We start from the raw sequence: 14,216 nt of genomic DNA, 5'->3' as shown, positions 1-14,216 counted from the left end.
TGTTAGAGATGCATTATTATTTTTGGTTTTATTTCTTATTTTTTTGCTTTTGCTAAAAGTACCTGGTGGAAGGCTAATTTGAACAGGAGTCATAGGGCAGCAGAAGGGGACTTAATCTACCCCCACCCACCCCCGCACAGATTCCCTGGTGCAAACTGCCCCTTTGAACTGCTATTAGCTGCGGAATGGAAAATACTGGGTTAAATCCAATGTTGCGCAAGTGGATTTTCTCTTGCTGTCCTCCCCTATGCAGTCCCCAAATCTGCTCTGGAGGGACTGTCCAGAACAGATTTGGGGGTGCACAGGGGCTGCAGAGGAGAGTGGAAAGTCATTCTGCCAGCAATTTCTGTTCAATGGAGGATAACACTAACAATGGGCACTGGTTCTGACGCCTATATGTTACCTCCAGTATCAGAGGCAGTGATGCCTCTGTATACTTGTTGCTGGGGAACTGGAGCGGGATGGTGCTATTGAACTTGAATCCTTCTTGTGGGCCTCCCACAGGCAGATGGTTTTGCCAGTGGGTGAAGAGAATGTGGGACAATGATTCTATGACTAGATGGCCCCCTATTTTGATTCAGCAAGGCTCGTCTAATGTTTTATGTCCCTTTATGTTTTTTTTCCCTTCCTCAGGTAATAGCAGCTCCGGGGATGTGTGATTTGAATCAAGGCTATCACGCACATGGGGAGGGGCAGCAGAGGGCTAGACCCCTTCTATCCCCCAAGCCATGGCCTCAACCCAAATCACTCAGTTACACATACACACACACACACACACACACTGCAGCTGCTTTAAAAAAAGAAAAATACATGCGAGGGGCAGCGAAAGCCCTCCTGCCACTGTCACATCTCCCCCACACATGTCGTTGTGGTTGTAGCCAGTGTCTCCTCACCCATATTGTTGCCACTGCCACTGCAACCGCCATATCTCTCCATTACCCCCATCTCACCATCCCCCATTGTCTGGCAGCCCCCACAGGAGGCCCTCCTGGCAGCCTCCACAAGAAATCCTCCTAACAGGAGAGAGCGCACAATTCTCCACTTCTCCCGCTCTGCTGCCTGAGGTGGGGGATTCACTCAGCCTCATGGGAGGGTTGCCTCTGGTACATGCAAAAATACAATCACATATTGTCTCCATAATGGCTAGTTAGGCCCTTAGTGTCATAAGAAAGAAATGCGGTTTCAAAAACAAAGGACACATTATACAGTAAAACCTTCACTATTTCATGAAGACTCAGTCAAACAATCACTGGGCTATGTCAATACTGAGGATCTTCCATGAAAGAATGACTCAGATTGGTTGCCAGTCCCTAAAATTCTATGTTCAGCTGCAGTAACTATCTGAATGTTACCTGTTCAATTTGTTTAATCCACACTTTCATGCAGGCCTCTATTCGTTCCAGAGTGTCCATACTGTTTGCTGCAACCAGGAAGTCTGCAGGTCCTTTTAGGGTCTTCAAATCATAGGTCTCACACTTCTTCAGATTCACCTAAGCAATGTTTTAAGAAGTTATTGTTCCAAGTATACTTTCAGTACCCCCAGTCACCTGAGAATTTATGGATGCATGTAGGCTAGCTAGAACACAGTTTAAAGCTCAAGACTGTTATCCATACAAGACCTATGACCAAGTCACTTGGTACTCCATGCTGCCCTGTTCCAGACACCCGCTGAATAAGTGCTTATCAGTTCCTGGGAAATAAAACAGTAGCAGAGATCTATTGCCCTCATGCCCCTCTTGTGGGCTTCCCAGAGGCATCTGGTGGGCCACTGTGTGAAAACAATGCTGGACTGTATAAGCCTTTGGCCTATTTTTTTCCGGTCACCAGGAGATTGACACGGGAGACAATCTCTTGCTGAAAAAATTCTGCAGACTTTGTTCTTTAGTAAGTATGCATTTATATGTTATTTTTAGGAATGAAGTAGGTTTTAAATGGTTTTTAAAATAATGTTATGCATGTATTAACCCCTGTGGCAATTTGTACTGCAGTAATGTTTTAACTATGGGCTTCTTCACATGGAACTTTTATCCTGCTATTCAGATTGCTCACTCACAGAAGTTTGTGGGCCCTTTAGATGACATTGTGAACCTTCAGGGCATCTCCACACTAAATTACTTTTATTTCATTTTTTTTTTTAAGATCAGCGATAATCAGCTATCAAATTACCCTGCTTGTGTCCCACTTGAGTTCCTTCTGTGAAAAAAAGAAAAGTCGCAAGAAGAGAAGCTAGACCAATGAAACATGTGGAAGACTCAGATAAAGCGGAGAAGGAAGAGGAAAGGAGAAAGAGGAAAGGAAGCCTGTATAAAGGCTATGATCCTGCATTTAAAACAGAAGCAGAAAGCCCTGTTTTAAATGCAGGATTTTAGGCTGGTGTAGAGATGCTCTATGTGCTGTCCTATTTGAAAATGTTATTATCATTTATGTTACAGCCCCCTGAAGAAAGCCTAAAAGAAGAAGAAAAGGCCAAAATGCATTGGACGTCTTATAATAAATTCAATCATGCATCCTGAAAACCTGTTTCATTTCTTTGTGTTCTCCTCTGGATGCTTACCTCCTTCTGTTTTCTTTGGCCTTATCCAGCATGGCTCTTCTTGCTTTTAACCTATGGCTTCCAAACTCTGTTCCAGAAAACTCTGGGAATGGGCACTCAGTAACTTTAGAACAGCCTTCCCCAACCTGGTGGCCTCCAGATGTACTGGGCTACAACTCACATCATCCCTGGCCATCATGACCATTGGCTATGCTAGCTGGGGATATTGGGCATCACAGTCCAATACATCTGGAAGGCACCAGGTAGGGGAAGGCCACCTTAAATTCTTATCAGGGTTCCTCTATGAGAAGATCCATAATGGTGAACAAACTTCCTTGAAAGACAGCTTGTCCAGCCAGTGCTGACCTTCTCCTCCAGTGTATAACTAAAGAGGAGTGCTGGGTGCATTTTAGGGTGCACTCTCAGATCATGCAGAGCGACAGTGAGGCCCAAAGGCTCCTCTCACTCATGTGCCACTATTTAGTTAGACCTGCCAAACCCACTTTATACATGAACAGGGCAGACATTTGAACAAACAAATATGGCTGCCACCATCACGTCTTGTTTGGCCCTGAGCCAAACAAGACTGCAGGTGTGGGCTCCCTTGACTGAATGCTCCTCCACAAAAATTCCCTCCACATTAGAAAACAAGATGTCAGAGAGAATTTTCCCTGCCCTCACCCCTGACATACAAGTTTTCTATGTCGAGGGATTGTTTGAGGGGAGGTCATGGAGGTACATTCAGTCATGGGAGTCTCCCCTTGCAGTCTAAAATGATACAGTCCTGTTATATATACTGGGGACACCATGGTTCAAAGTTAGTGCTTTCTGAACCTATTGGGCTCTTGTTGCTGTGGCTCATAGGCGAAGTTTATTCTAGGTCTGTTAGGTAGCAATAAACGACAGATGTGTTTGAAAGGCCTACTTGAGCCTTCCCCATTTTTCTGCTACCTCAACACAAACACACCCACAGACCTGTTTACCACCTCACTGAAAACTATACCTTAGTCACAACTAACTTTATACCGATTATATAATAGGCATAAATAGATAGCTTTCACCGTGACAGTGTTAAATCACTGCTAAGATTTGTCGTATTGTTCCAAAATTCTGCAGAAGACTACCATTTTTTCTACAAAGTTCTAGGACAGTGAACTCAGCCACCCTAAAAAAAATGAATCTCTTCATTAACATGATTTGTCATACTGTACTTCCCCATTCTTTTGCTCCTGGTATCAAGTTTTTTTTCCCAATATTTTTCCAATATTACTGTGATTGCAATCAGTAGGTTCACAATCAGTTTCCCCATGACACAACCTTTCAAATATTCTGAAAGGTTAATTGGAATTTCAGAACCAATTAATTCACAACTTACTATGGAATCCTACACATGTCTGCTCGGAAGAAAGCCAAATTTAATTCAACAAGACTTACTCCTAGAGAACTGTGCATAGCAGCGGTGAGGAATGTGTGTCCCTCCAGATGTTGTTGGTCTGCAATTCCAATCAGCCCTAGTCAGCATAACCAATGGCAAGGGATAATCAGAGCTGCAGTCTAACATCTGAAGGGCCACACGTTCCCCATCCCTGATGTACAGGATTTCAGCCTTAAGCCCTTGTATATTACAGTTCCACCAGATATGCACGGAAGCTGTTCCATGATCATCCCTTGGACATTGCCAACATTGTCTAGAACTGTTACCATACCATTCTTTATCCCAGTAGCACATTTAGTATGGCCAGATACAAGAGGAAGACAAGACTCCTCCACCTTTATTAGTTGTATAGAAGATGGAATTTCAGCAGGGGTAGCTCTTCTACACTAAAATGTCCCTCTTCCACACATCTACCATTGTATCAGTGTTACAGGGCCACCAATACATATTTTCTTTCAATATCCTGTATAACCCCTTCTGTGCCCTGCACAGTTAATTGTATTATAGTAGATAGACACGCAAGCCTACCTTTTCCATCAGGCTCTGCTGTGCTCCTGAAAGGACACTCACAAATCCCTCCAGAGAAGCAAGGAAGTCCTGCTTAATGTTAGCCCCTTTTGGGGGGCCACTCAACTCTCCCCAACCATAGTTCATAGTCTTCAGGGCCGGGATGAAGATGTCTGACAGCAAGTGCTGGACACTGTTCAGTAAACCACCATGAGCTGTATCCATCATATTGAAAGCCACTTCCTGACAATGAAATAGCCAATAGCATCATTAGCTGTTAGTTTGGCCATTGTCTTTTTTTGGTCTTAATCTATGAACAAAAGCATATTTAGGACTGGGGCCTCAAATCATGAGATCAAGTATACAATCCCAGGTTGTTTCACTTCAGAAATGAGAAAACATAAATCAATCTGGCAGAACAGAAATGGACAGGAAAATTACCCTAAATGCAATTATTCTTTGCTTAGTTGCCCAACTAAGGCAAGGGAGTGGATGATCCACAAACTATACTGAAGTTCAGCATGATCAGAAGATGGAGGACGCGCAGAATACGTACACGATGGATATTCTCTGCGGTGATTGCTTTGGAAGGATTAGTTCTAATGAAGAAAACGCACATGCCAGTTAAAGCAACATCATTTCCTTCGGTCACAAATAATTTGGCCTTTTTGCTCTTAGCATGAGGGTTAGCGCCTGCAGAGCCTCCAAGTCCTGTAATATTTCATGGGAGAGAGGAAAAAAAGTTAGTAGAGCCCACTAAACAAGAGCACAGGCACAGGGGAATTAGCAAAGTTCTCATTAAGCCTACAGAGCTTAGTTCAGGGCTGCTTCACGCACGCATGTATGCATCCCCCAAATTTCTCTTCACCTGATCAATCAACACTCAAAGCTGAATGTGTGAACCGCTTCCAAAGAAAAGCAGCTTGTTTGTTCAATGGATTGATTTGTACCTCACCTTTCTACCAAGAAAAAGGAACTCAAGGCAGCTTACTACTATAGATAAATAAAAGCTTGTTTGAAACAGTATTTATTTTTATTTATTGAATTTCTTAATCACCCATCTGGCCGGTCACCCAGCCACTCTGGGCGATGTACAGTAATACAACAGTTTTAAAACAATAAAATTCTACTTTAAAACATCATATTTCTAAAAATACCCTAACTCGCCCCAAATGCCTGCCTGAACAACCACGTGTTCAATGCGTGGCAGACGCTCATTAAAGAGGGGGCATGGCGGAGTTCCCTAGGGAGGGAGTTCCACAGAGTGGGGGCCACCACAGAGAAGGCCCTCTCCCTCGTCCTCACCAGCCTAGCTGTCCTAGTTGATGGGACAGAGAGAAGGCCATCCGAGGCTGATCTTGTTAAGCGGCCTGTCTGGTGTTGCTGGAGGCGCTCCTTGAGATAGGCTGGGCCAGAGCCATATATATAGGGTTTTAAAGGTCAAAACCAACACCTTGAATTTGGCCTGGAAAACAACTGGTAACCAGTGCAACTCCTCCAGCACCGGAGTGATGTGTTCATGCTGGCAGCTGCCTTTAATCAGGCGAGCCGCCGCGTTCTGTACCAGCTGCAGCTTCCGAACCATCTTCAAGGGTAACCCCATGTAGAGCGCATTACAGTAGTCTAGACAAGAGGAGACCAAGGCATGTACTACCGATGGGAGCAGATGGTCGGGAAGGTAGAGGCGCAGCCACCGTATCAGATGGAGTTGGTACAGCACTGTCCAGCTCACAGCTGACACCTGAGCCACCATGGACAGCTGGGAGTCCAAAATGACCCCCAGGCTGCAGGCCTGGTCTTTCAAGGGTAGCCGTACCCCATTTAACACCAGGTCAACATCCCCCAACCTCCTCTTGTCTCTCACCAAAAGTACCTCGGTCTTGTCAGGGTTCAGCTCCAGCTTATTCCTCCCCATCCAGCCACTCACCGTCTCCAGACATTTGGACAGAATTCTACGGCCAGCCTTGGTGAAGATTTAAACGACAGGTAGAGCTGCGTGTCATCCGCATATTGATGACACTGCACCTCAGACCTCCTGATGATAGCCCCCAGCGGCTTCACATAGATGTTAAATAGCATCGGGGAGAGGATGGAACCCTGTGGCACCACACAAGTGAGCGGCTACAGGTCCAAAACCTCCTCTCCCAGTGCTACCCTTTGGTACCTGCTGGAGAGGAAGGGCCGGAACCACCATAATATGGTGTCTCCAATGCCCAACCCCTCCAGGCGATCCAGGAGGATACCGTGGTCAACGGTATCAAAAGCTGCTGAGAGGTCAAGGAGAACAAGGAAGGAGCATTCGTCCCTATCCAAAGTCCTCCTCATATCACCCACCAAGGTGACCAAGGCAGTAATAAAAGAAAGCACATTAAAAGCACACTAAAAAAATTACAACAACAGAATAAAAACAGCACCCAACCCAACAGACCCACTTACATGCCAAAGTCCTGCTTGAATAAAAACGTCTTTGCCTGCCAGTGGAAGGGCAACAGAGAGGGAGCCAACCTAGCCTCCCTCAGCAGGGAGTTCCACAGCCTGGGAGCAGCCACGGAGAAGGCGCTCTCTTGCACTGCAAATGCACCTCTGGGACAGCAGTACCGAAAGAAGGTACTGCTCACCAGAAGATCTTAAGGCAGGGCAGGCTTGTATGGGAGAACGTGGTTTTTCAGGTAGCCTGGTCCCAAGCCATATAGGGCTTTATAGGCCATAACCAGCACTTTGAACGGAGCCTGGAAATGGAAGGGTAGCCAGCGAAAATGCAGGAACAGGGGACGGGGAGGGGTGTCAAGCCTCTTTCAGCCCAAGAGCCAATTTCAATTTCAGAGAAGTTCTTGGGGGCCACATTCCAACGGTGGGCAGGGCCAAAGGCCAAAATACCAAAAATAACAACCTATTTTAGCTTGAAGTTTTTACTCCCACAAACTAAGACTTCAGGGAGGCATTGCAATCTCTCAGAACAAGGGAAAACTGCAAAAGCCAGGAAACCACCAAACGATCAGTAGTTGGGGGAAAGGAGCAGGGCCATCTGGGAATTTCAGAGGCCATATTAGGACCCCAAGCAGGCTAGATTTGGCCTGCAGCCCAGAGGTTCAACACCTTTGCGTGAGGGATTCATGTTCCTCATAAAAAGCACACAGCTTTTTCTCATGAAGCTGCGCCCATCTGAAGCACATACAGGACCATCTGCCTGCTTCTACACTGTTGTTTCAGTGTAGCTGTCACATTTGGGAACTGGCATGGGCATGACGTTACCTTGTTCAAACTCTACTCATTTACAGATAATCTGGACTCACAGTGGGTGTTGTCTGTCCCTGCCAGTGTATGCTGCTCACAGAGCTGTGCATGGAAGTGGATCCTCACAGGGAGTGCTCCAAGCATGAATAACCTGCATGTTTGGCTCTAGGGAGGAATAAGACAGCTGGAATGCTCTGTGGGAGGTGCATACATGCCATCCCTTACTTGTAATGGACAGGTGCATGGTAATATGCTTGATACTAGGAATTCTCAGCCAGGGGGGCCCTTAAAGAGCAGAAGTGAGTCCTGTAGGGGCTCATCCTGTGCATGCAAGGAGATGATGGATTGTGCCCTATATCGATCCTGGCTTGTCTTATGGTTGTGGTTGTTTGCTTGAGATTGCTTGTTTGAAGTTGTTTTAGATATATGTTCGTGTATATTGTCTGTTCATGTGTGTTTTTATATAAATGGTTTTTAATCTCTGTATATTATATTTTTAATGTTTTTAATCTTTGTAAACTGCCCAGAGAGCTTTGGCTGTTGGGTGGTATAGTAATAGTAATAGTAGTAGTAATAGTAATAGTGATGATGATGATGATGATGATGATGATGATAATAATAATAATAATAATTCCTAGGGATAATCTAGTAAAATACTATGGGCATAACTTTGCCTACCCGTTTCAGATGCCTCCACATCTTGACAGTAGAACATGACGTGACGAAAGCCTCCAGCAGTAAAGAATTGATCAATACGTTCAATCTGTTAAAAATTAAGCATTCAAAACAATTCACAGTTAGATGTTTATGCATAGCTTGCTAGAAGGAGTATATACAACCAAGTGCTAAACATCACTCAGATGGGACATTCCTGAATCTTAGCCCCTCTTCACGTGAGGCTTTTATTGGGCGCTCGTGGTTGGTCACTCACAGAAGTTTGCGGGTCTTTTTCACGATGTCATCAACCGCCAGTGCCTCTCCCATTGTTTTTAAGCTTTATTCCACCTTTTTTTAAAAAATCACCAATAATGCAGTAATAAATATAAACTGCCATCAAAGAGGTGGTGTATTTCTTGAATCGCACAATATCACAGCACCATCTACTGGCTGTATAAATGAAACACATGGAAATTGCCCACAAAGGACATGGCCAAAAGGGGAGGGGGAGTGTGTGTGTTGTGCATATCGTAATCCCACCAAGGCTACGGAAGACAAATCCCTGGTAAGGGTGTGGGATTTTTGCTTCAATGTAGAGAAGCCCTCTGAATGCAGACAGAGAGAGAGAGAGAGAGAGAGAGGCTGCCAGGAGGCGCCCTGGCGGCCTCTTTCAGTAGACTCCAATAGCCAAATCAAGACACAGACGAAAGGATTCTTTTCAAGGCTTTAATCCTTTTACAACTTAATGACTCTTTCAGATGCTAATCACCAGCGACTAAGCAAGGAACAGCAGAGTGGCCTATATGCCGAGTAGGCAGTTGATCCCCATTTGAAGGAGAGTCATGTGAAGACCCAGAACTTATGGGCTAGGGAGAGATCCTCCCTCTTTCCCTTGGGTCCTCGGGAGGCAGCTGTTGCTTGCGCGCCAAACAGGCGCTACGCCTCCTTTCCGCGCCCTCCATCGCTCATCGCTCCCTGCGTCTGCTTCGAGCGTCTAGCAAGCCCCGTTCCCGCACTTTCTCACTGCCACGATCACTATCTATCTCAGGAATGCCGGCAGGAGGAATCTCTGCCAGCTGCTGTGCCTGTGAGGGATGAGCTGGCTCCTCTCCCACGGATTGCTGATCCTCCTCAGAATCAGAACTGCTCTGGGGCTCTATCGGCTCAGTTTCCACCCTGACAGAGAGAGAGAGAGAGAGAGAGAGAGAGAGAGAGAAATCGGGCCCTTCAGCAATCTCCCCACATTCTGAACACACTAATAGTGTAGTTGGGTCTGCTGAAGTTTAATGCCTGCTTTATATGTGGGGATTTATCTCCATGACAAAACAAGATGCACTGAACATTTTAATCAATGCACCAAGTGTAGATATACAGAACAAGAAGCACACACACTTACCTGCTTCCAGATCTGTATACCTGCATGTGTGTGAGTGTGTGTGCGTGGTAAGTCACACATTAAAGTTCATACTTTTAGACACGGAAATTAATCCTGAAATTGGAATCAGTGGCTTGTGAAGCAGGCCTACGACAATATTTGTCACAAGCCCAAGATAGAAAGACATCCAGCTGCTATCCAGGGCTGCAATCCTAAACATTCTTGAGGAATGTGTCCTGTTGAACACAGTGGGAAGTACTTCTGAGGAAACATGCATAGGATTGTGCTGCACAGCAACCAGGTTCAAGCAAGAAGCTCACATTTGAAAGTGGGGAATCTGAAGTGTCATAGAAAGGTTGTTAAAGCGCTATTTTTATTATTATTTCTATAGCATTTTTAGCACACAACAGGGTTTATAATTTATCTCAAATAAAAAATGTGAGATATTAATTACTATAAGCAAGATGATATTCCAGCAAAGGGAATCAGTATTTACACAAACATAGGGAGGGCTGCACCACGCAATGAAGAGATGTGGAAGGCCAGAAACACTGGGTGCAGAAATTATTTCATGCCAGGATTATTCCCAGTGTGTTTTGAATATACATGTTTTTCTTGAACGGGAGCTAAAAACTGAAAGGAAAAATGACAAGTGTATAATAATCAATTTACATATATTATTCAAATACACTGGTAATCATAAAATATAGTTCATATAAAATTATACAAAAGATATCAAATGCGTATCTAAAAGAGTTTATTAAAGGAGGTATTTTGATAGTGTGCATCATACTGTCTGTGAAATGGCTTTAGGATGTCCTTATCAATTCTTTTGTTGCTATAATTTATTGTTTCCCCTGAGGACTAGTGAGTAGTCACTTTTCAACAATTTTTCAGGGACTGATCCAAAAAAGAGGCTGAAAAAGTGGTCAACATTCACCATGAGAGCTGTTTAAGAGGCATTGTCCTTACTCTCAGAATCATTTGCCTTCAATTGTGTCACCAAGGGCTTCTTCACACAGAGCTTTCTGCTATTGAGATTGATTACTCACAGAAGTTTGCGGGCCCTTTAGATGATGTTATCAACCTCCAGGGTGTCTCCCGCACTAAATGACCTTTATTCCATTTTTTAAAAGATCAGAGATAATGAGCTATCAAATTACAGCGTTTGAGTTCTGTTTGAGTTCCCTCATGAAAAGAGGACAACCCACAATAAGAGGTGCCAGACCACAGCACCATCTAGTGGCTATATAATGAAATATATGGAAGACTCAGATAAGGGGGGAAAGGAGGGGGGAGGGGGAAAAGGAAGTGCATGTAAAGGGAATCTGTCATGATCCTGCATTTAAAATGGAAGGAACAAGCCCTGTTTTAAATGCGGGATTTTAGGCTGGTGTACAGATGCTCCAACTCACCAGATCCAAATAGCTATATAGCATTGCGAAGCCACCATGTTCAGTACATGATTCCTGATGGGCTGGGGTCACCCATTCGCAGGAAGATGACCCAGCAAATATAGGAAATAAATGCCAAAGCAGCAATAAAGTAAACAGTGGGAGGGGGAACAGGCATGGAAGAACATTCAGTATTTACATAATGCAAGAATTTTTCAGGGAACATTTTGCTTGCTATAAGCATTAGTTACAGCAAAATGTACTATGTACTATGATAAAATCCTACCTGCATATTCCAAATCACTGCTGGAAAATCTCCAGCCACGGAGGTTCCCTATCTGGACCACAGAGACTTGGAATCCTGCCAAGGGCCCCCTCCCCTCCCCCAGCAAGGGCTTGGGGAGAAGGCAGGGAGAGGAATCCCTTCTGATTTCCAAGCACAGACAGGAGATAACCTGCATGGCACTCCCCCTCCCAAATGAAAGGGTGAGCAGCGCACAGGGAAAACCCCTTGTTATCTCTGATCTGTGACTGGAGATAACTAGGGGATTTCACTTACTTTGTTGGGAGCGGGGGGGGGGGGAGCACCAGGTGCTTTTCCCTCTCCGCATCATCCCCAACAGGGGAAGACATGGGTTGGGAGAAGCCAATTTCCACCTGAAGCGGCGGCTGGAGATTCTCCAGCCGCCGCTTTGGCCGGGGACTGTTTTAGTCCACTTTGTCATCCCCAAAGGAGGAAGGCACAGGGCAGCCAAAGCCAGGGACTCAGCTGGCACTGGCAGGAACAGCCACTCTTCCCAGCTCTGTCCAAGTCCCTTCATGCAGTGCATGCCACCCTCACGGGGACGATGCAGACTGCACGAAGCCAGGAACTTGAACATGCTGGGAGGATCAGCGCAGAGAAAGGCAGAATGTGTGGGGGCACAGCAATGACGTCAATGACTGTGACCAAGCCCACGAACATCATCTGGCCCATGGAGGGCACAGCGGGGGCAATGTGGCCACCTCAAACTGCTGATGCATTTGAAACAGGCATGGGGAACCAATCTATGTGGCATGCGCTCATTTCTGCACCTGGTGAGATTCTAGCAACTGAAATGACACCACAAAACAAAACAGATGACCACCAGCAGCACATCTAGATCATACATTTTTAACTTTAAAAACAGATTCTAAAATGTGAAATGTTTCGGTATAAAATACCAGCTTCAGTCACAAATAAGAGCATGCTACAGTACCATTTATAAGCTGAGCCAGAACCAATCAGGAACAGGCCCAACCTCAGTTAGGGATCAGGGATAAAGAATCAGCAGCTGCATTCAACAGCCAATCAAGCTGCATTAATAAAGCATCATGGCTTGTTTCATGGCTTGATATCATCCTTTACATTGATATCAGTTTTCAGCTTATCAATAAATCTATTTCAAATCTATAAATTTATAAACGGGATGCCCCAGTGGTGGTCATTTGTTTTATTCTGAAGTGCTGTAGCTTGCCCATCGCATTGCCTGCATATCGGTGGATTTGAAAGTACACCCTTCAGCAACTCACCTGATCTCCTTCAAGGACAGCATCTTCTACTTCAGCTTTCTCTAGATCCACACAGGAAGCAACGATTGACAATATATACTCATGTCTACCGTCCAGGTGAGCTCGTTTGGCCTCTTTCTCCTCTTTCAACTTTTGCTGTAAGGGCAAAGTCTCCATTATTACCTTACAGGGAACGCAATATTTCTCTCCAGTCACTGCATTAGAGGCTCAAACAATCCCTCATATATGAACACAGGGGTCATAAAAACGCGGCATATCCTCATCTCAAAGTGCTGAAATCAAATCAGGTGAGTTTATGGAGAGAGGGGCACAGCACAGGAAAAACTGCTTGTTCACAGGATAAGGCTAGGATCCCGTGCAGGTGTACTTAGGAGTAACTCCCCTTGAATTCATTTAGTGGGGCTTACTCCCAAGTAACATACATGGAAGTGGGCTGTGAAGAGAAATAGGAAGTAGGGAACAGGATAGCAAATCCTATTAATATTTCAGTTTCCTTACCAAGCTTTCTGAGCACAATAGTATGAATGTATTACACGTGTTTCAAATTAAGCATTCATACTTCCCAAAAGATTGGTTTCAGGTGTGCAGCTACTCTCTCCTCCAGAAATCCTCAGAAACTCAATTCCCTAACAATATTTTATATGGTATTCCAGGGACTTTCAAAGGAAATTACTAAGAGCCTGTGGAAATCCCATTAAAGCATATTTTAAAAGTGAACATTGGGCTGAATCCAATGGTGTCATTTCGCTGATGGAACTGCTTCCAGCAGTGGAACTCGAAGGAGGGTGATTCCCCCTTTCCACCAAAGCCCCATACATGCCATCATAATCTGCTCTGGAGGGCTGGGAACAGCTCCAGGGCAGATTTTCAGTGGCACAAAAGGCTACCAGGGGGGCAGGGGGAGGAAGTCCAGTTGTGCTAGCTGATTTCCACTAGCATAACCCTGGATTTAACCCATTATCCCCCCACCAAAAACATGGATTTTCTTGTTCAAAAAATTCTACATTATGCCTCAGCGCATGATTAAAATATTTGTTATGCTTCCCATAGTTGGAACCGTATGTAAACCAAATACAATAAAAACTCATCAGAACAAAGTACAACAGTAGGTTCAGCCATCCAGAGATCATAGAATCATAGAATAGTAGGGTTGGAAGGGGCCTATAAGACCATCGAATCCAACCACCAAGTGCATCAGGTTCTTCCATCCCCCTATCCAAAGGCCTTGCTAAACAGATGAGCCTTGCATAGGGCATCTACAGGGCTGGCCCTAGGATAAATGGTGCTTGGGCAAGGAGTACCTTGGTGTCCCCTATCCCCCCACCCCGGCTGTGGTCAGCTTTGCAGGGCCACCCAGAGGGTTTATGGGGCCTGGTGCAGGTGTGATGTTGGGGGCCCTGCTGTTGCCTCCTACAAGGATCCATGCATATGTGTACAAAACTAGGGGCCACATACGATCATTATTGCATTTACAGACTGTATTTGAAGTGCTAAGTGCTCAAAGTTGCCTCAAAGTAAAGCTGTGTTCCA

General features: G+C 45.0%; 1 protein-coding gene across 2 annotated transcripts in view; it reads right to left on the bottom strand.

The window, feature by feature from the left end:
* The window catches only part of DNAH5 (dynein axonemal heavy chain 5), a 208,031-nt gene that overhangs the window by 173,599 nt on the left and 20,216 nt on the right, over window positions 1-14,216 (bottom strand). For both annotated transcript variants that reach the window (XM_084848148.1, XM_084848149.1), the window contains exons 2-6: window positions 12,687-12,821; window positions 8,388-8,472; window positions 5,032-5,186; window positions 4,497-4,718; window positions 1,353-1,490 (exon numbers count right to left, since the gene is read on the bottom strand). In XM_084848148.1, the coding sequence (XP_084704274.1) occupies window positions 1,353-1,490; window positions 4,497-4,718; window positions 5,032-5,186; window positions 8,388-8,472; window positions 12,687-12,821 (735 nt within the window). The remainder of the gene's footprint in view (window positions 1-1,352; window positions 1,491-4,496; window positions 4,719-5,031; window positions 5,187-8,387; window positions 8,473-12,686; window positions 12,822-14,216) is intronic.

Source organism: Heloderma suspectum, chromosome 4 (assembly GCF_057233095.1).
Source record: "Heloderma suspectum isolate Gila_16-S chromosome 4, 16-S_ref, whole genome shotgun sequence".
Classification (NCBI taxonomy): Eukaryota; Metazoa; Chordata; class Lepidosauria; order Squamata; family Helodermatidae; genus Heloderma; species Heloderma suspectum.
Note: the sequence above shows the minus strand (reverse complement) of the source record. Positions and strands in the feature narration are given on the sequence as shown.